The sequence below is a fragment of the Giraffa tippelskirchi genome, chromosome 8, assembly GCF_054371585.1.
Source record: "Giraffa tippelskirchi isolate mGirTip1 chromosome 8, T2T-mGirTip1v1.2.pri, whole genome shotgun sequence".
Lineage (NCBI taxonomy): Eukaryota > Metazoa > Chordata > Mammalia > Artiodactyla > Giraffidae > Giraffa > Giraffa tippelskirchi.
Window position 1 is genome coordinate 50688658 of NC_137282.1, and position 21707 is coordinate 50710364.

General features: G+C 45.4%; 1 protein-coding gene and 2 long non-coding RNA genes across 13 annotated transcripts in view; 1 reads left to right on the plus strand and 2 right to left on the minus strand.

The window, feature by feature from the left end:
* Nucleotides 1-10561, minus strand: part of OTULIN (OTU deubiquitinase with linear linkage specificity) — a 34223-nt gene extending 23662 nt beyond the window's left edge. For 3 of the 11 annotated variants that reach the window (XR_014062283.1, XR_014062282.1, XM_081520834.1), the window contains exons 1-2: nt 10266-10561; nt 1810-1886 (exon numbers count right to left, since the gene is read on the minus strand). Coding sequence is in view for 6 of the 11 variants with exons in the window: in XM_081520834.1 (XP_081376960.1) it covers nt 1810-1886; nt 10266-10417 (229 nt within the window). In the remaining 5 variants the exon portion in view is untranslated. Of the gene's footprint in view, nt 1-1809; nt 1887-2043; nt 3030-9815; nt 9991-10265 lie in introns of all 11 variants that reach the window. The other 8 variants (XR_014062285.1, XM_081520838.1, XR_014062281.1 and 5 more) reach the window with 5 other exon arrangements.
* Nucleotides 10562-10750: 189 nt separating this feature from the next.
* Nucleotides 10751-20924, plus strand: LOC145517720 (uncharacterized). The gene is made up of 3 exons (XR_014062286.1): nt 10751-11160; nt 19400-19488; nt 20054-20924. It is a non-coding gene; the product is annotated as an uncharacterized LOC145517720 (long non-coding RNA).
* On the minus strand, nt 20278-21699 carry LOC145517721 (uncharacterized). Its single transcript, XR_014062287.1, has 2 exons — nt 21478-21699; nt 20278-20487 (listed from the first exon to the last, which is right to left on the minus strand). It is a non-coding gene; the product is annotated as an uncharacterized LOC145517721 (long non-coding RNA).
* Nucleotides 21700-21707: the final 8 nt, after the last annotated feature.

The following is a 21707-nucleotide window of genomic DNA, read 5'->3' on the forward strand; positions in this document are numbered from 1 at the left end:
AGGCAGTATTTAGAGAGATAATGGCTGAGAATTCTCCTAAACTGATGAAAACTAGGCATCTTCAGATTTAAAAGGTAAAAACAATCCCTAACAAAACGTTTTAATAAAATCCATACTTAAGAAACCCTGAGGAAAAACTGTAGGACATCAAAGACAGAGAGAAGACAGGGAAAGACAGACTGCCAAGAGTTGGACTGATTGCAGTGTTTTCAACTACGACAGAAATGACAAGAGAGTGGAATGAAATCTTCAAGGAAAATTAGAGAAAACGTATTATTCGCCTGAGGTTATTCAAGAAACAAAGTGAAATCAAGACATTTTCGCACAAAACGGAGTTGCTCACCAGAGGCCCATCCACAGGATGTTATGTGAGGGAGGGCAACGAAGCCAGAAGGACTGAGATGCAGGGTGTGAAGGGACCCGTGTTGACTCAGACCAGACCTGGAAGCGACAAGAATCCCTGAAAAGCAAGAGCACCTGTGTGGGGCTCCTCTGGGGACAGAAGGGAACCCCAACAGAGAGCCTGCAAAGCAAGCGAGGAGGCCAGAGGCCCCTGCAGCCGGGGCAGGAACAGACAAGGGCTGAGGAAGCGCTTTCTCCTCAGGATAGGACTGCTGAGTCCTACTGCTGAGGTGAAGTGTGTGCAACTGCCGCTGGGGCCCTGAGGCGCCTCTGAAGGCTGTGGGGGCCGGGAACCCGTGGGGCTGGACCACAACAGAGATCATCTTCCCTGGTTACCACAGGGAGGAGTTCCGCCAACTCCCTGTGAGGAAGAGTCGAGAACCATTTTCAGAGACCCCACCCGGTATCTTCTGTTCTTAATGACACATCTTAACACTTTGTCACCCGCACCGTAAATGAGAGCAGGTTCTTAAACCAGAACATTACACAAGTGGCGCGCAGGAAAACGCCGCTTGTGAATTGTTCGGTGGCTCAGTCGTGTCCAACTCTTTGCGACCCCGTGCACTGCAGCACGCCAGGCCTCCTGTTCTTCATCATCTCCCGGAGTTTGCTCAAACTCACGTTATTCATTCAGTGATGCCACCCAACCATCTCATTCTCTGTCGGCCCCTTCTCCTCCTGCCCTCAGTCTGAATCATCTGTGGGGTATCCCCAAATGGAACCCCCTCCCTGGCCTCCTGCCCGGGGCGAGTTGGGGAGGAAGGAGGTGCTTCGCCACACCCGGCCCGTGGGCCATGGTTGAAGCAGAGGCTCGCCCTAGCAGCCAGGGGTCGATGGATGCTGAGGGATGAACAGAGCGCACACGGTTAAGCACAAGAGTGGACAGGAAGTCACGACATGACGGGAGAATTAAGAGCTACCAAGTCCATAACTGTTCTTTCTTATAAGTCAAATCAAATTCACATGGCCTTCTGCACACAAAGACCCAGAGGGTCAGCTTCTCAGTAAATCCTTCCACTTGAAACGAAAAATGTACTTCAAACCCCAACTCTCCCTCTATGAAAATAAGGAAGCCAAGAACTTAAGAGAGAGTGGTGTCAAGAGGTTAGACAAATTCTCACGGGTGCAAAAACGATATGAATGTAAGGAATGCAAGCAAAGTACTTGTACTGAAATTTTAAAACCTCAGGAAACAGCAGTCCCCAAATATACCCAAAATACTTTTACCCAGCAAAATGAATAACCCAATGGAGGTAAGACCAAATGCCTAAGAATGCTTCCTAGGAAGTCCATCTTCCTAGGAAAGTGTATCTCAATATTTTATGAAAATGGATATACTGATTAAACTACATTTTATACTATATAAGCAGCAAGAACTCTTTATAAAGAAAACAATTCCAAACATACCTGATGACCCTCTTTCATGTATAAGTAATTCTTTCTCCTTTTCTATTTCATCCGCCGCACGATACATGTCCTCCTCACTGAAATCACACCAAATCAGACATTTCAAAAATTTGTGGCACTGACATGTCCTTCTTATCACAACATGCAGCTGCTTTACAAATTTATAAGACACGCAAAGTTTAACATTTTTACATTACATGATGACAGTCTGATAAAAAAAAATGGGTCTCTCACCTTAAACTGTGTAACTAAGACTTTCTGAAGTGAGACATTGTACACCACTCCACTGGCTAGGCGGCTCTGGGGCCTTTTCAACTGTGATGTCTTTAATGCCTCAACCACACACATAAGCATCTTAGCAGGCTCATCTATGCTCATCAGCGAAGCTGTTCATGACTCTTCAGGTTTCAAGCATGGAGATGGTGCTAATAAAAGCATTTAGGAGCGCAGGCCAACCGCCAACTTTGGGACATCACAGGCAAATTAAATTTTCCAAGAGCTCCTCGAAAAAGAAGGAGATTCACAGGATCCCCAGGGCCACACCAGCTCCCCGAGGCGCTCCTGCTCCCTGATGCCCACAGGAAACCAGCCCCTGACCTTCTGCTGGGCACGTGCCCGCCATCCCCCACACTTTCGCTGGGACTTACACAGCAGCTCCCGAAAGAGTCTCCGGGCTCCTTCAGTGAGCCAACAAGAACCTACTAAGTCCTGGAAAGGAGAAAACCTCACTGGCTGTTGGACAAGGAGGGCAAACGGGACTCCTGGGTTCTAAGACAACACCTGTTCCCCTCAAGGTGCACCACAGTGATGGGCAACAGAGATGCCACTCTGTCTTTGCTAGAACACAAGACAGGTGAAAGCGCAAACCATCCAAAAGTAGAAGAAGGGGCAGTAAGGCACGGAGGACGGGAGAAGCTTCGAGGCCCGTGGACCGGTGTCTGCTGGAAGGGGAGACCAGCAGACGATGCAGGGCCTAGAAAGGTCAGGAACTGGAGGTACACCAAGAACTTTGCGGGGGCACAGGAGACCTCTAGGGCTGCAAGCAACAGACTCCCCAGTTCCCAGTACTCCCCACAACAGCACACCCCGGCTCCTCACGCAGGACGGGAGGCTCCAGGCACCGGGGCACACAGGAAAGAGGAGTTACTCAGGAACTAAGGGGACGGCTCCCGCATGCCCGACTCCGGGAGCTCCCCAGCGCCCCATGCGTGGCTCAGAAGCTGGAGGAAAGAGGAAGGGGGTGCCGCTGAGAGAAACAGACTGAGGTGGGGACCAACACACCCTCCACCCCTGAAACCCTTCAATGGCTCCCAAATAAGCGGGGAAGTCTAAATCTGGATGCACCCCACCATGCTAGCCCTACACACACACACACACACACACACACACACACACTTCAGTCCACCCCACCATGCTAGCCCTACACACACACACACACACACACACACTTCAGTCCACCCCACCATGCTAGCCCTACACACACACACACACACACACACACACACACACACACACTTCAGTCCAGACACTTGAGTGGCCCAGCCTGTGCTTTTACACCTGTGACTGGCTCCGCTAACGCCCCCACATGAACAGCTCACTGTCCACCCAACAGGGCACAGGCTGTGTGGGCAGCCTCGCTGGGGCATGCCACAGGCTGGAGTTAGACTGCCAGGGTGTGACCACTCCTCACTCCAGTCCCCGTCAACCACGTGCGTCACCCGTGGAACTCACACTTCTCAGCACCTAAATTTATCCACCTGTAAAAATAATAGTTAAGAGTACTCACAAGAGACTGCTCTGAAAATAAGACACGCAGGCACTCGATAGTCAAAAAAGTTAGCTAGCCTCATTAATTCTCGTATCTATCCATTTGGGCAAAGTAGGGATGGACGATTCACCCAATGATCATTTCTTATTCCTTTTTTCCTTTTCTTCTCTCTTCATGGAAGTGATGGTGTGTGTGCACCTGTCTTTTGTTGTTGTTGTTCTTGCGGGATTGAGGGGGACATATTAGGGAAAAGGTACTTTCCATGTGCTCTAACCTCAGTGAGATTTCAAGTAAAAGGTGTGATGTCACCCATGTAGCCCATGCCAGGGTTAAAAGCAAACAGAAACCAGATTCGTAGGGACCATACATCAAACACTTAAAATAAAAAGTGACTAAATGTGTTAGTTCTTCTTTCAATAGTTTAATGTTATCTTTAGGCCTCCTTACTAGCTTTATCAAATAGGAGAGAAATTCTGATCGTATAAAACAGGCATTTAAGTGAATCGTTTTCATAATACCATTATCAGAAGCATGTCTTTGCAGAAGCCACTTCCCTAATCTTGGCCTCAGTTTTCTCACCTTCAAAACAAGATGACCGGACAAGATCTAAATGATCTATGCAGTTCCTCTTCCAGTTCTTGGTTCTAACGGACTATGAAGCTATTCTCACTTCACGCGAATTCTGTGGCTATGGGCAGGCGTCTCTGCCTCCACTCTTGTCTCCTGCCTTTCTTATCTACAGAATAACCAAGAGGGACGGCAACACCAGGGCCCAGAGGCGGCTCTCTAAACTAGCATCTCTCTGAAGAGCTGCAAATACAAACTCCCACAAAGACCAACAGCAGAGGAACGAAGAGAAGCCTACAGGAGAACTGAGTGCAACGGGAAGAAAGGGAGGTTACTGGAGACAGAAATGCGGTGATTCAAGACACACAGAAGAAGCACAGCAGAAACTGATGAATGGGAGGCCCAGAGTGTATTCAAATCACTTTAGCCACACTATTTCATTCAGATTCTGGGCACAGACATTTGCGAGCTTCCACAGCCACCAAGGACATGTAGCCAAGGACATCTGCTAACTTGCCAAGGCCACCAGGGAGACTGTAATATGGCTTTTAAAGGCCACTGTATTTCCTTGGGGAGAAGCTATAAGTTCAAGCAATAAAGCTCAATCAATATGGTCAGAAAATGAGACATTTAACAGCCAAAATGAAATATTCATCCAACATGAGGACCGCCAACTAGAAACAGAGATGTGTGAAAGCAGGAAAAATTAAAATAATTTTATTTAAGAAAATACTTCAAAACCTTCAACTTTTTTTAAATATCAAAAAGGAACTGATATTTTTAACAGCAAAAAGAAATTATATTTAAAATCGGGAATCTGAAATAGATGGAGGTTTAAATTTTTGTTTGGGAAAGGAAGACAGGGAAACAATGAAAGGAAAGGGGCTATTTGATAAGATCAGATCCTCTGTGCTGGCCAGTTTCAGAAATGTGGCAATCCTGTGTGTGTGTGAAGCTGGGGTTGGGATGAGAGGTGTTCACCATTTAGCACAAAGAGTCCACTGAAATCCATAGGCTCAAAATGATCACTACAGCAAAAATTTTTCTTCCAGAAAATATACAAATTGCTAGAAAAGTAATGAAGAAAAGTAAAAGTCTTAAATGTGACCTGATTTCTTGGGGACCATGGCATGTGAGCCATACTCAGTTAAAATTTTAAAACCAAAATGCTAATAATTCCTGCTTAGAAAATTATTAGTTTAGCACCATAATGTTATTTTAAAGTGTGTATTTTCAAGTTCCACTTTTCTCTGAGATGAAACACTTTACTCTCAATGTTAAGGCAATGTACACCACTGAGAAGGTTACATGACACTGTCTGCTAAGTTACAACCTTCCTCTTGCTCTGTTCAAAGACTTGGATAACAAGAAATGTTTGAAATTAAATTTAAAAATGCTGACTACATTTAGACAAAATTATACTATTCCTCCAAACAAAAGCTATAATATAAGCTAAAAACACAGAACTCAGCAAAGCAGAAGACATTTCTGTGAAGCCAATTTTTCAATTTCTGATACAAGTAAACAGATAATATGTAAAAAGCCAACTCTAACATATATGCAAAGCTAACAAGACAGCATCTCACTCACTCACTGTTGTGGACATTTGCACCAAGTTCCCCTTAGCTATCTAAAAAAGCTAAACTGAGTATGACTCTGTTCAGCTCTCTGGATTTGCAGATCATGCTTAATTTGGCCTGTCCTAGAAGACTAACAGCCTGGGCAGTGTCGGTGAGACAGTGTCAACCACCGTGACACCGGGCACCGTCCCACACAGGCACAGGAAAAGCCAAGATCACTCTACCCAGCCTTTCTCCACCTCTCAGCGGTTGTCTAAGATGAGTGAGCCACACATCAAATGCAGGAAAGTACCGGCGCCCAGGCCAAAATTCCACCTCCTTTCTACAAGTGGACTTTCCATGACTGGCTCGGTGACTCCCAGAGGGGTGTGGGGACAACCTAGACCCCTGCAGCCTAAGGTTTCTCAGGAGCAGCCCAGCTCGGAAGCAGGCTCTACCCTCAGGTAGGGGAAGGACCAGGAGGGAGTAGCTGTTACCCCATCAGAGACAGCACCCCAGGAGCCGCTAAGGTGCGAGGTGGGCGGGAAAACACATTCGCTCGACAGTACACTTAGCACCACCCAAGAGCACGGGCTTCACAAACTGTTAGTTACAGCCCTTCTGAGAATCCACAGCTTTCCTCTGAACCTCAGTCCAGAAAGACATAAATATGTATACAATTTTGCTTTCAATTTCAGGAGGGTACACAGACACATCATGCTGCCCTCTACACACCGCGAGCCTGTGGACCCCAGATTTAAACCCTGTCCCCTCCTCAGGCAGACAGAGAAGGACCATGGAGTAGGCTCACTTCTCAATTCCCAAAGCACGTCTAGCCTGGCCACACACCATGTCCAGGGCCACCCTGGTCCTCAGGGGCCGGAGTATTAGCTGAAAGGAAGAAGTGGACCCACCCTAAGTTTCCATTTTATGGGTCAGGTGAGCAGGAGATGAAGGATAGGAGACATGCTGACAGGAGGAGTGAGGAAGTTTCCAAAAAAGTCAACTGAATTGGGTCTGACCTAATACTTCCTCAAAAGGAACCCTACGTCGTCGTGTGAGCCTTCCTTGGGGCTTGTCCAAGGGATGCCAGCCAACCACAGTTCTCAAATGAAGGAAGGGAAGGCAGGCGATTCAGAATGCAGCTTATCCACAAGATCTCTGTGTCTGTCTTCCCCACGATTTCTCTGGGGGGAAATCACAGTGAGCCCAGTCACAAGGAATCTGTATCCTCTAGACAGCCTAGGAAATGAGCCATCCCTCTGCCGACTCATCACTAATCCCCTCAAAGTCATATTCGGAATGCACAAAGGCTGCAAAAGTTGGGTTGTGATTTGTATTCATAATTTCTATCCACTGAATGAATTAAAATGACTCTGTGGGATGTCCCCAAACATCTGCATCTTATGGTGTTTCGTATTGGCAGGTGAAAGCACTTTACTCAATTCCTGTGCAGATCAAACTTAACTCTCTGGGTGGGAAGAAGGGACTTGGCTCCAGTGACAGACAAACACAAGGTTAAAAAACCATTTTAGGACTTAGTTCAGGCATTCCACTATGTATCTACCTCTGCACTCAACTATTAGGCTGCACGTGTCATCATGTAAGAACGGCACGCGTTACATTGCAAACTATAAAATGGACAATGCAATGCAGCAGTTTCTCTGGCCCTTAAGAAAGTATCACAACACAGGATAAGCAGCCCCACTGCCCATATAACAAATAGGAAAGCCCAAAACATGAAATGTGATGTTCAGAAGCTGCCATTTGAAATTCTTTTCACCTCCTTTCCCTTGCTTCCCTTTGTTCCCTGAATTAAAAGAGAATGAGGTCATCAAAGACAACAAAAATAGCAAGAAAAAGAAACTAAGCTATTACTTAAAAGGCAAACTGGAACATCTATTCCAGAAAAAAAAAAGTGAAGTCTGCAGTCATTTTAAGTCATGCCTCTCTGCCCAGTTTTGCTGAGAAAGGCAGAAAGACTGGGGGGGGGGGGTGTCCCCACCCAGACATCAGGGGACGTAGCAGCCCTGGAACCTACTCCCTGCACCTCCCTGGCCAAGCTGCACCGATCTACAGCTCAGCTTCCTAACATGTCAGGTGACAAACCTGGACTGGGGTTTTCAGATTCCTTTCAGCTCCACACCTATAGCTCTGCTGATAGCAGACAGAAGAGACACCTGTGCCACAGAACCTGTGCATCAGGAAAGAAAAGTTCCTTCTGCACCAAGACTCACTTCCCCAGGTGCTCAGACTCTGGGAACCACATCAGCAGAAAAACTTGCCAAATAACTCTGTATTTCGAGGACACTGGTTCAAAGTTGCTGCGTCTCCCAGGAGGGACCATGAAATGGTTGAGGCTGAGAAGCAGCGTTTGAGGGCCAGGGCCAGCAGGTGGGGGCACGGCTCAGACCACCAGGGAGTAAGTAAGGGAGCAGCAGTTAGCCTGGCAGCAGCAGGTAGGAACCAGCATGAGCTGCGAAGGGGCAGAAGCAAAAGACCACGCCCACTTTATCAGTTGCCAAGTCTGAAGGAGGGCTCGGACGTCCAGAGCAAAACTGCAAGCACAGGTCACAGCTGCTCACACATGGGCCTGCACAGTCGTTTCAATTTAAAAATAAAATAAAAGGCTACTATTTAAAAATCAAGGGAATTCCCTAGCAGTCCAGCGGTTAGGACTGGGTGGGCCAGGGACCAGGATTCGATCCCTGGTCAGGGAACTAAGATCCTGCCAGTGTTGTGGCATGGCCAAAAATAAATAAAAATAGAAAATAAAAATAAAGCACGTGGATGCAGTTTTGAAAAAATAAAATAGGGGACTTCCCTGGCAGTCCAGTGGTTAAGATTCCAAGTGGCCACTGCAGAGAACACAGGTTCCACCCCAGGTCAGGGAACTAAGATCCTGATACATGCCATGCTGTTCGGTACAGCCAAAACAAAACCAATAAATAAATAAACAAATCTTTAAAATAAAGTAAAATTTAAAAAAAAGAACATTTCAAACAAAAGTCAGAATCTCTGGATTCTTTACAGAAAATCCAGCAACTATCGGCTGGGCTTCCCTGATGGCTCAGATGGTAAAGAATCTGCCTGAAATAGAGGAGACCCAGATTTGATTCCTGGGTGGGGAAGATTCCCTGGAGAAGGAAATGGCAACCCACTCCAGTATTCTTGCCTGGAATCCCATGGATAGAGGGGCCTGGCGGGCTGTAGTCCTTGGCATCACAAAGTCAGACACGACTGAATGACTAACACACACGGGTTGGAACTTGGTGGATTCTACCTCCATCAGACTCAGCTCTCCAGGAACCCATGGTCTACACCTGGCCAGTTTCACTCAGGTGACCTGGCTGGCTCCTGGAGTCAGGAGTTTGAGACCTCCTGCTCTCAATCTTTCCCAGTGGCCATTAAGTGCAGCTAACACTCTCCCAAGGGGTTTGGGTGCTCAATGAGAATGTCACAGTCCATGATAAAGGACCATGCAAGCCAGATGATTATAGTACATTATCTGTAATAACAGTTCCCCACCCAGAACCCCCTTTTTTTAGGAAATGGGGGTGGGGGGAGAGTGGGAAGCACAGGGTACTTTCCCGCTAATCTGTTAAACTGGTTTTTTGAGTGGAATTGTGGCATTCCAAAGGCATTTGTATGTGACTGGCGTTTGCAAGTGCAAAAAAGGTTCAGCCTTCAAGTTTATATTCTGCTTCCACCCCTGTCCCCAGACTCTTGCGATTTACACCACCTTCTATACAGTTCAATAAAGAATTGATCAGGCTTCCCTGATGGCTAAGACAGTAAAGAATCTGTCTGCAGTGCAGGAGATCTGGATTCAATCCCTGGGTTAGGAAGATCTCCTGGTGAAAGGGCTGGCAACCCACTCCAGTATTCTTGCCTGGAGAATCCCCATGGACAGAGAAGCTGGGTGGGCTACAGTCCATGGGGTCGCAAAGAGTCGGACATGACTGAGCGACAGACACACTAACCAGCACTGCCTTCCGTATTTAAAAATAAAGGGCGAGGGGACAACTAAATAAGCAGCTGGCGGCCAAAACAACTGGGTCAAACTCCGTCCAAAGTCTAACAGGTGGGAAGCTCATCAAGCAGAGACTTGCCTTCCAAGAACAAACACGTCGCGTGGTGCGGTGTTCCTGTGGTGGGGGACAAGGGACAACCTTATTTTCCTTCCGGCTGCAGGTCGGAGGAAAGATCTGATGGAGTGAGATATATAAGAATATAGGCTGCTGGAGTCTGTTTGCCAAGTTTCTGGAGCTTTCTTTAGCTTTAGAGCTATGGAGATATCAAAAAAAAAAGGGGGGGGGGACACTGCATAACCAGAACTTTTAAGACGCGCCTTCCGGAAAAACTTTTGTAATTGGGACACTGGATACAGGGTCTTACGAATCCCTCTACTTCCGACGATCGTACTTAGATGCGAAGGGCCCTCCGCCGGCTACTCCCCCATCCCCCCAACCCCCCAAAACTCGCCGCAGGCTCCCCTCAGGGGGCCCAGCCCGGCACCCCCTCCCCGCCCCCGCGCCCCGCGCCCCGCGTCCCTCACTCACTGCTCGGACGGGCACCGCACCGCGACCCGCGGTGGCCCGCCGGCCGCAGACTTCCCGCCCTCAGGAGCCGCGGCCCCCGCCTCCCATGCCGGTTTCTCGGCACAACCAGCGCCCGGCCACGCTCCGGGCTGAGGCATCATCCCCCGACTCATGGGGCCGCCGCAGCCGGCGGCGCCGCAGAGCTTTGGCCGCCTCCCAGCGATCCGGAGCCCCTCCCGTCGGGGCGCCCGGGCCGCGGCCGCCTCCACAGCCGCGCCGCTTGCCCGCCGGCTAGCGACCGAGCCCAGGACGCTTCCGCGCGCGTCACCGCCGCCCGCCCCCTGACCTCTGAACCGCGGCGAGGGGGGGCGCGGCCCGCGCCGGCCGGGAGTCCCGCGACGACGAGCCTGCGCATGCGCCCGCGCGGGCGGGGAGGAGGGTAGAGGCAGGAGACTGGAGGACCGCCCACGCGGGACGCTACTGCGCGTGCTCTGCCCCCGCGCGCTGGCGCCCCGCCCCGGAGCAGCCCCGCGGGCGCTTTTCAAGTCGCAGACTGCGCCTTGTCGTGGCGTCTCCCGGCGTTGAGGGCGAGAAAGCCCTGGACCGGCGGCGGGACGCGTCCTCCGTGAGGAGAAGGAAGGCCGGTCTGGGGCGTGACAGGCCCCGATCCTGTTTGGGCGCCTAAGGGTCGCCGTGGGCTTCGGAGCTTCGCCCTCCGCCGTCGGGGTTTCCTTTGGAGAGCGAGGGATGGGGGCCGCGTGGGTGTCAGCGGGGACCCTGGTGACAGTTCCGTCACCACCCGCCCCCGGGCCCGGAGCCCCGCGGGCCGTGGGGCTCTGGCTTGTGGCTCCAGGGCTGGGAGTCACCGACTCTTCCTCCGTGCGGGCGACAAGTGGGAAGTGGTTGAACCCCACAGGTGAGCCAGCGCAGCACAGCGTCTGTTCTCGGACGACATTCTTTCGATAGATTTGATATACGAGGAGCAAAGGGAAAATATTAACAGATTTCAAAGATAAGAAAACAAAAATGTTTCATCAGTGGGGAGGAAATAGTGGGGCAGCCGCTAAAGATGCAAGGGGCAAAGAACGCTGGGCCGAAGTATGGGCGAAGAGAATGGCTTGGGCAATTCGGAAACCCAAGTAGTTCTAGGGCAGAACGGGTTCATAACGGGGTTTTATTGAAAGAAGAACCTCCAATAATATATAGTGGCAGCTCCACTATTCCCTCCGATAAGGGTGCTGGAGAGAGACCAGATCTTGAAAAAGCCTCCTTCGTTTAACTAGGGAGCTTGTGTTTCATCCTCTTGGAAAGATCGGAAGGAAGAGATTATTTTGAAAGATCTTGTGGTGTGCAGTTAGAGAAAAGATTGGGAAAAGGCAGGACAGGGAGTCTGAGTAGTAGTCCGCATCAAAGGGAGAAACGATGGAAAGAATACTTGCATTTTAAGGTAACCCCCTTTAATTTTATATGGAAAAGTAATAAATGTACATGCTAAAAAATGCATAGCAGTACAAAAGAATATACAGGTAAGTTCTGTGTGACTATTAAGCGATTGTAGCAGGGTGATTAGTGTCCCCTAAAAGTCATCCTCCTTATTTGGAAATAGGTTCTTTATGTATTTTTAATGTATATGTGTATAATGTCTCACAAAATTTTTTTTTACTAACATTACAGAACTAAATTATTAGAGAGAAAGTGTGTTAAACTAAACTCAAAAACTAAATCAGAGTTTTTTGGAGTTGTGAGATGTAAGCCCATGAACTGTGATATAATTACAGTTAGCCTATTCTTACATCAAGATGAATAAATAATAGCAGAAAAATCTATAAGCTAAGTAAAAGCCTGTATAATCACATTGCTAGAGACAATTCCAGTTAGTTTCCAGCTTTCTCTTAGAATCAAACATTCCTAAATTAGGTAACTAAAACAATGACATTTATAATTTGACTTGGTAATTATATTTTGAACCATCTCAAACTAACATTGTTTTTTCATTGCCTTGCCTAGAATAGTTAATGCATGAAAGATTCTGAGTTCCTTTTCTTTCAATACTTCAGCCCTTATTTACAGTTACTGTTCATGAAGCATATTCCTGAGCCATGGTATTTTTTGTTTGTTTGTTGAAGTGATTGATTTTTTAAATTCTCTATAAGGAGCTTAGTACAGTTGGATGCATATCTTCCTCTTCAATACCAAAAGCTCATATTTTACAGTAAAGTGAAAACACCCTATATTTTTACTCTGTGGAATTCCCCAATATCACAGCTATCAAAAATAGACTTCAAGTGTATTCTATACATCAGTTTCTAAAGTAGCCACAAGCATCTCTAGTTCCATTTAGAAATTAACAACTCTAGGAATACCTGAGTATTTATTTGGAAGACCCCCCACTTTTAGCATGTTTGGGGTTTTTTTAGGTTTTTTGTTTTTTTTTTAATGTGGACCATTTTTTTTTTTAAGTCTTTATCGAATTTACCACAACATTGCTTCTACTTTATGTTTTGGTCCTTGACCAAGGATAGAACCTGTACCCCCTCCATTGTAAGGTGAAGTCTCAACCACTGGCCCATCAAGGAATACCCAATATGCTTCTTGATTGTGGAATGTTCATTATTTGTAAATGGGACTTTGGGGTAGGGGCTGCTGTGTCTTTGCAGTTCAAAAGACTAGAATAAATAACTTTACAGGAAAAAATGGGGGAAATAGTTCATTAAAAATATCCTGTACTAGTAATAGTTTACCTGGAAACCCCCAAAATTGTACCCAAGAGTTTTTCTTGGGAGAAGTGTGTGTCACAATGAAATTTTATCATGAAATTGAAACGATTTCATACATAAGGATATGACAGAGAATGATGTTGTACAAATACTTGGAATTATGGAAAATATTAAACCAGTCTTTTGTCTTCAGCTAAATAGAACTTCATCCTAAACATGTAATTCAGGCAGCTGATAATTTTAAATTATTTGAAGAGCCTCTAATGGAATTCCATACCCTTAGAACCTTAATATCTGCTATGTACTGAATCATGGCTCCTCCAAATTCATGTGTTGAAGCCATACCTGCCAATATGACTGTATTTGGTGATATGAGCTGAATATTTGTGTCGTCCCAAAATTCATGTGTGGAAACCTTCATCTCCAATGAGATGGTTTTAGGAGGTGGGCCATTGGGAGGCAGTTGGGATCAAATGAAATCAGGAGGGTGGAGCCCTCATGAATGAGATTAGTCAGTACCCTTATAAGAGTCACAGGAGTATCTGGTCTTACACTTAGGCCTTTAATCATTTTCAGTTTATTTTTGTATATGGTATTAGAGAATGTTCTGATTTCTTTCTTTTTATATAAAACTGTCCAGTTTTCCCAGAGCCACTTATTAAAGAGATTGTCTTTTCTCCATTATGTTTTCTTGCCTCCTTTGTCATAGATTGATTGATCATTAAGTGTGTGGGTTTCTTTCTGCATTTTCTGTCCTGTTCCATTGATCTAGTATCTGTTTTTGTGCCAGTACCATTCTGTTTTAATTACTATAGTTTTGTAGTCTTGTCTAAAGTCAGGGCACATGATTCCTCCAGTTCTGTCCTTCTTTCTCAAGATTGTTTGGGTATTCAGGTTATTTTGTGTTTCCATACAAATTTTAAAAGTTTTCACTCTAGTTCTGTGAAAAATGCTGTTGGTGATTTGATAGGTTTGCATTGAATCTGTAGATTACCTTGGGTAGTATGGTCATTTCAACAGTATTGATTCTTCCAATGCAAGAACATGGTGAATCTTTCCATCTGTTTGTGTTGTCTTCAATTTCTTTCACCAGCATCTTATAATTTTCAGAATACAGGAACAGGTAGAGGAAATATAAGCAGAACGCTAACACAAATCACAGTGATTTTTTTTTTATTCGTCTCCTAGAGTAATGGAAATGGAAACAAAAATAAACAAATGAGACCTCATTAAATTTAAAAGCTTTTTCACAGCAAAGGAAATAATAAACAAAATGAAAAGACAGCCTACAGCCTTGGAGAAAATATTTGGAAACAATGCAACCAACAAGTGGTTGATTTTCAAGATACACAAACAGCTCATATAACTCACCTCCTGAGAAACCTGTAGGCAGGTCAAGAAGCAACAGTTAGAACCAGACATGGAACAACAGACTGGTTCAAAGTTGGGAAAGGAGTATGTTAAGGCTATATGTTGTCACCATGCTTACTTAACTTCTATGCTGAGTACATTGTGGGAAATGATGGCTGTGTGAATCACAAGCTGAAATCAAGATTGCCGGGAGAATTATCAATAAACTCAGATATGCAGATGACACCACCCTTATGGCAGACAGTGAAGAGGAACTAAAGAGCCTCTTGATGAAGGTGAAAGAAGAGAGTGAAAAGCCTGGCTTAAAACTCAGCATTCAAAAAACTAAGATCATGGCATCCAGTCCCATCACTTCTTGGCAAATAGATGGGAAAACAATGGAAACAGTGACAGGCTTTATTTTCTTGGGCTCCAAAATCACTCCAGATGGTGACTGCAAGCCATGAAATTAAAACACGCTTGCTCCTTGGAAGAAAAGCTATGACTAACCTAGGCAGCATATTAAAGAGCAGAGACATTACTTTGCCAACAAAGGTCAAAGCTATGGTTTTACCTGTAGTCATATACGCATGTGAGAGCTGGACAATAAAAAAGGCTAAGTGCTGAAGAATGATGCCTTCAGACTGTGGTGTTATAGGAGACTCTTAAGAGTCCCTTGGACATCAAGGAGATAAAACTAGTCAATCCTAAAGGAAATCAACTCTGAATATTCATTGGAAGGACTGATGCTGAAGCTGAAGCTCCAATACGTTGGTCACCTGATGTGAAGAACTGACTCATCGGAAAAGACCCTGATGCTGGGAAAGATTAAAGGCAGGAAGAGAAGGGGATGACAGAGGATGAAATGGTTGGATGGTATTTTTGACTCAATGGACATGAATTTGAGCAAACTCTGGGAAATGGTGAAGGACAGGGAGGCCTGGCGTGCTGCAGTCCATGGGGTCACAAAGAAACACGACTGAGTGGCTGAACAACAATACCACATAGCTCAATATCAAAAAACTAACAACCCAATCAAAAAATGGGCAGAAAATCTAGACATTTCTCCAAAGAAGACATACAGATGACCAACAGACACGTGAAAAGATGTTCAACATCACTAATTATTAGAGAAATGCAAATCAAAACTACCATGAGGTATCACTACACACCAGTCAGAATGGCTATCATCAAAAAGTCTACAAATAATAAATTTTGGAGAGGGTGTGGGGAAAAGGAAACTCCCATGAGTTGGTGTCCTTATAAGAAAAGGAAGACTCATCAGACTGTGTCCATACAGAATGAAATAAGTCGGAAAAACAAATGTCATATAGTAATGCATATAAATGGCATCTAGAAAAATGGTACTGATGAACCTATTTGCAGGGTGGGAATAGAGACGCAGATGTAGAGGACAAACTTGGGGGCACAATCGGAGAAGGAGAGGGTAGGCCGAGTTGTGAGAGTAGCACTGACATACATACACTACCGTGTGTAAGACAGACAGCAGTGGGAAGCTGCTGTGCAACAGGCGCTCATCTCGGTGCTCTGTGATGACCTAGAGGGGTGGGATTGCGAGGGGAGGGGAGGGAGGTTCAAGAGAGGGCACATATATATGCTTACAGCTGATTTACGTTGTACAGCAGATACCAACATAACATTGTAAAGCAATTACCCTCCAATTAAAACATTTTTTAAAATTTAACTACTAATTATAATAATAAAACTTGCAGGTAATTTTAAGTAATAAAAGACCTTCAAACAAAAATATGCACTCTGCATTATATAAAATTCTGGGAATGGAGAATGGAGTGAAAATAATATTTCAGTAAGAAAAAGAAATGATGTGAAATGCATGTTTTTATAGGAATGATATGAATTTCTAATATATTATTTAGATGGTATTAGAAATAAGAGTCATGATTATTTTTAAATGTCAATATTTATAATACAGTGGAAATTATATCCTTTAGAACTAAATTTCTAATGGAAAATTTTAGATGTCAGCTTCCAAATATGGTAACAGTTTCAAAGTCTTTCAAAACTCTTTTAGGGACAAGTCAGTTCATTCGGTTCAGTTCCTCAGTTCTGTCCAACTCTTTGTGACCCCATGGACTGCAGCACGCCGGGCTTCCCTGTCCATCACCAACTCCTGGAGCTTACTCAAACTCATGTCCATGAGTTGGTGATGCCATCTAACCATCTCTTCCTCTGTCATCGCTTCCTGCCTTCAGTCTTTCCCAGCATCAGGGTCTTTTCCAATGAGCCAGTTCTTCAAATCAGGCGGCCTAAGTATTGGAGCTTCAGCATCAGTCCTTCCAATGAATATTCACGACTGATTTCCTTTAGGATTGACTGGTTTGATCTTGCTGTCCAAGGGACTCCCAAGGGTCTTCTCCAACACTACAGTTCAGAAGCATCAATTCTTCGGCACTTAGCTTTCTTTATGGTCCACCTCTCACATCCATACATGACTACTGGAAAAACCATAGCTTAGACTAGACAGACCTTTGTTGGTAAAGTAATGTCTCTGCTTTTTAATATGTTGCCTAGGTTTGTCATAGCTTTTCTTCCAAGGATCTAGCATCTTTTAATTTCATGTCTTGCAGTCACCATCTGCAGTGATTTGGGAGCCCAAGAAAATAAAACCTGTCACTGTTTTTCATCGTTTTCCCATCTATTTGCCATGAAGGGATGGGACCAGATGTCATGATCTTAGTTTTTTGACTGTTGAATTTTAAGCCAGCTTTTTCACTCTCCTCTTTCACCTTCATCAATAGGCTCTTTAGTTCCTCTTCATTGTCTGCCATAAGGGTGGTGTCATCTGCATATCTGAGGTTATTGATAATTCTCCTGGCAATCTTGATTCCAGCTTGTGCTTCATCCAGTCTGGCATTTCACATAAAGTGGGCAAAAATATTCAGATGACCGCCTCACTATAGCTAGTCAACACCCTTTTGTTTTATCACTGTGTGAGCCAGAACCCAAAGCCACATTCAGTCCCTGGCTCTGCAGCTCCATTCCATCTCTTACCCACAGAGGGCACACAGGGTTCTGTGAGAAAGTCCATGTTTATTAATGATGAGGTACCTCTAAGGAAGAGGTCATCCCTGAGACGAGTATAGAGCTGTCTGACATCTGTGTTAGCCTGTCACCACCTGTCATCAGGATTCTTTCTAAAGTAATCTTTGTTTTTGGGGCCATACCATCTGGCTTGTGGGTTCTTAGTTCCCCAACCAGGAATTGAACCCAGGCCCTGGCTGTGAAAGCACTGAGTCCCAACCACAAGACCACCAAGAAATTCCCTAAAACAGTCATTTAGAAATAGGAGGTGTCCATACGCCTATCTCAGCAAGCTGGATTGTGATTTATTAATATCTCACAATTGACTGGCCTAGCAAAGCTGGAAGTTGCCTGGGGGGAGTAGATTGCCATGCCTTAGTTGGCTGGGGCTGGGCTGCCATGTGCTTAGTTGCTCAGTTGTGCCTGACTTCTTGTGAACCCATGGACTGTAGCCTACCAGGCTCCTCTGTCTATGGGGTTTCTCCAGGCAAGAATACTGGAGTGAGTTGCCATGCCCTCCTCCAGGGGATCTTCCCAACCCAGGGATGGAACCCAGGTATCCCTCATTGCAGGCAGATTCTTTACTGTCTGAGCCACCAGGGAAGCCCAGGAATACTGGAATGGGTAACCTATCCCTTCTCTAGGGGATCTTCCCAACTCAGGAATTGAACTTGGGTCTCCTGCACTGCAGGTGGATTCTTTACCAGCTGAGCTACCAGGGAAGCCCTGCCATGACAAAATATAATGCCATACACTGCATGGCTTAAACAGCTGTGATAAAATTAATTTTATCACAGTTCTGGAGCTGAAAGCGAGATCAGAGTGCCAACATGGTCGGGTGCTGTTGATGGTTCTGGCTGCACGTGCCCACTGACAGAAAGCAAGCCCTGGTCTCTCTTCCTCTTCTTCAGGACATAATCCTATCAGATCAGGACCGTACCCTTATTGTTGTGGTCCTTTAATGGACCGGAACTTGGGGGTACAGAGTCGACCATAAGAAAATGAAAGAAGGAAGAAAAGAGGCTGAGCCACATAAAGGGGACAGAGGGAGGGGTGAGAGAGAGAGAGAGAGAGAGACACTCGGGACCGGTGCTCTGATGGAACAAAGGTGTTTATCTAACATACTGTGGGCATATATATACTCTTTTACAAGATAGCCCTTTTTAGCAGAGACAGGGATCAAAAATCTAACAAGTCATCCAGAAAGCCAGAGGCTAGAATCATTCTCAATAGAGGGGGTTGTAAAAGTTACTTTACATATCAGAAGGGAAGAGAGTTGTAAATGGCTGCTGTTCACCATATGGAATTTCCATATGAATGAGATAACATGAATTTCTATTATCCCCGAAAGTCGGCTTGCCAGCTCTCGGGCACCTGTATTCAGGTGCTGTTAAGGAACATAGAATTCATGCAAGACTGAAAACAGCACACAGGAAGCCTCCTGTTAAATGTATCCTGACACCTTACAACTCACTTAACTTGACTTCTGTAAGGCCCCACATCCAATATGCACATTATGGGTTAGGGCTTCAACCTACTAACTTTAGCTGGACACCAACACTCATTTCCCAACACTCATAAATCTTTATACTCCTTGTTCCTAACCAAATGGAATAATAAATTTCTTCTAGGTTAAATCCTTATATCAATATCACGTGACAGTGTATCAATAGTAACTGTTCTGTTCAGTCACTCAGTCGTGTCTGACTCGGTGACCCCATGGACTGCAGCACACCAGGCTTCCCTGTCCATCACCAACTCCCAGAGCTTGCTCAAACTCATGTCCATCAAGTTGGTGATGCCATCCAACCATCTCATCCCCTGTATTAATAGTATAGCAGAGAAAAAGTCAGCTCTATGGCCTTGAGCCAGTCAGGTGACCTCGGTGAGCCTCAGCCTCTTCAGATGTAGTCTAGATAGCAACTCTTATAAATATGTTATGAGGCTCAGAAGGGAGGTGTGTCACGGGTATGGAATCATATTCATGAAATAATAGCTAAATCTAATCCTTTTCACATTTTGTAGCTTATGAAGCACCATTGTCTACATCATCCTACTGAATGAAGACCTGAATGCCTCAGACACTTCTGGATCCAAGCTTCATGATCTTTAAGGTCTTAGATCAACTGGTATAGTGAAAAGTGTTCATTTTAAGATAACCTTGGACTTCACTAGGTCATCATTTGTTTTATGCAGTGAAATAATTTAGTGCATTGGAATAGCTCTTGGAGTAATCAAGAGACCGGGTTAATAAGTCTGCTGGCAAGGAGAAGAAAATATCAGGTGTTTTAATGTCTATTTTGCAAAATTAATCAGTGACTTGCTATTTTCCTTAAATAGTTGTTCAGAGTATGTGTAGCTTTGTAAGTCCAGTCACAGACACTAGGTGGCATCATAAGAAAGAGCCTCACCTGCACCAGTTCCTGACACTCCAACCGCCCTTTCTCACCATTTACAGCCTGAAAACGTGCTAAAGATTTTTAGCACAGAAGCTAGGGTGAAACTTAGAGAAATGTTCTTCCTTTTATGTGTAGAGTCTATACGTGTTCTTTTTAAGAAGTTAATCTAGTTTGAATCATACAGAGAGGAACAAGGCTCTCAGGGCAAACTACAGCCAGTGTGAATCTAGTGAGAGTAGGTCTGAATCCCAATGCTGATGTTTAGCATCTGGTTTTCCAGGAGAACGTCTCTTTCCTGCCCTGTATATGCCTCTCATCGGATTGCTGGGAGGACCGTACAGAGTCACATATGAGGACTGCCTTGTGCTTCAATTAGAAACCAAGGTTCTTTTCTGCCTCTGCAGCCCTCCTCTTCCTGGGGAGGCTCCCGCCTTGCACCAGCTCTGGGCCCTGCTGCCCTGGCCCCTGCCTACTCTTTTCTCAACTGCACGATCCCTTTAAACATTTAAAGGACTCTGGCATCAGATTTATTTTTCAGCTTTCACTCAAACAGCTGAAACTTGCGCTTCTTAGTGTCCCTCACACCAGTGGTGTCCAGCTTCTCTTCAATAGCCGTACAGTGCAGAGTACCCAGTGGAAGAACATCGGCGTAGAAGTGTATTGTCACCGTGATAATAAACAGCTGTGCAGATGTAAAGAACAGACTTTTGGACTCTGGGAGAAGGCAAGGGTGGGATGATTTGAGAGAATAGCATTGAAACATGTATATTACCATATGTGAAATAGATCACCAGTCCAAGTTCCATGCATGAAATGGGATGATTTGAGAGAATAGCATTGAAACATGTATATTACCATATGTGAAATAGATCACCAGTCCAAGTTCCATGCATGAAACAGGGTGCTCAAAGCCGGTGCACTGGGTCGACCCTGAGGGATGGGATGGGGAGGGAGGAGGGAGGGGGGTTCAGGATGGGGGACACATGGACACCTGTGGCTGATTCATGTCAATGTATGGCAAAAACCACTACAATATTGTAATTAGCCTCCAATTAAGTAATTAAAAAAAATTCTACTGGCCTAGAAAAACTTGTACTGAAACTGGTAAAATGTTTCAAAAAACAAAAAAATAAACAACTGTGTAACCCTGAGCACATCATTGATCCCTCTGAGCATCAGCACTGGGTATTCTAGGGGATGAAAATATCTGCCCACAGGAGAATTAAGAGAGGCAGTAGATAAAAAGAGATTTTTTTAAAAGACATATTTTTATGCTTTTATCTTTTGCATCTTCCACATACGTGACCTCTCCCTGTGACCAAGAGGTACCTCTCTGGAGGGCAAGTGGATGAATGGATAGACTAGGATTATTAGAGTAAAACACACATAAGAGGCATGGTGTGGTTTACTTCTAAAACATGTAATTGAGAGATAAAACTAAAGGCTTCCGGAAAGTAGGGCTTAGTGATTATGCCAAAATATAGTTTGGAAATAAAACGGGAGGCCCAGGTATTCCCACCTCCTGTTGCCCCACCACAACCACAGAGGGTCGTGAGGACCACAGAGGAGCCTCAGAGGAAGCGAGCCAGGAGGGCAGAGGAGCTGCGTTGTTCCCCACGTGGCCAGGCCACCCAAGATGGCTGTCCTCTTGCTCTCTGTACATCCCCTGCTTGACCCGTCCTTCCATCACCTCCACCCACTCACCTGACTGACCTTCCCTCTTCAGTAAATGTCTACATACTTGCCCCAGGCCTGAACTAGTGATTGTTTTAATCCTTAAAGAATCTGCCTGCCATGTGGGAGACCTGGGTTTGATCCCTAGGTTGGGAAGATCCCCTTGAGAGAAGGGAAAGGCTACCCATTCCAGGATTCTGGCCTGGAGAATTCCATGGACTGTATAGTCTATGGGGTCGCAAAGAGTCGGACACGACCTA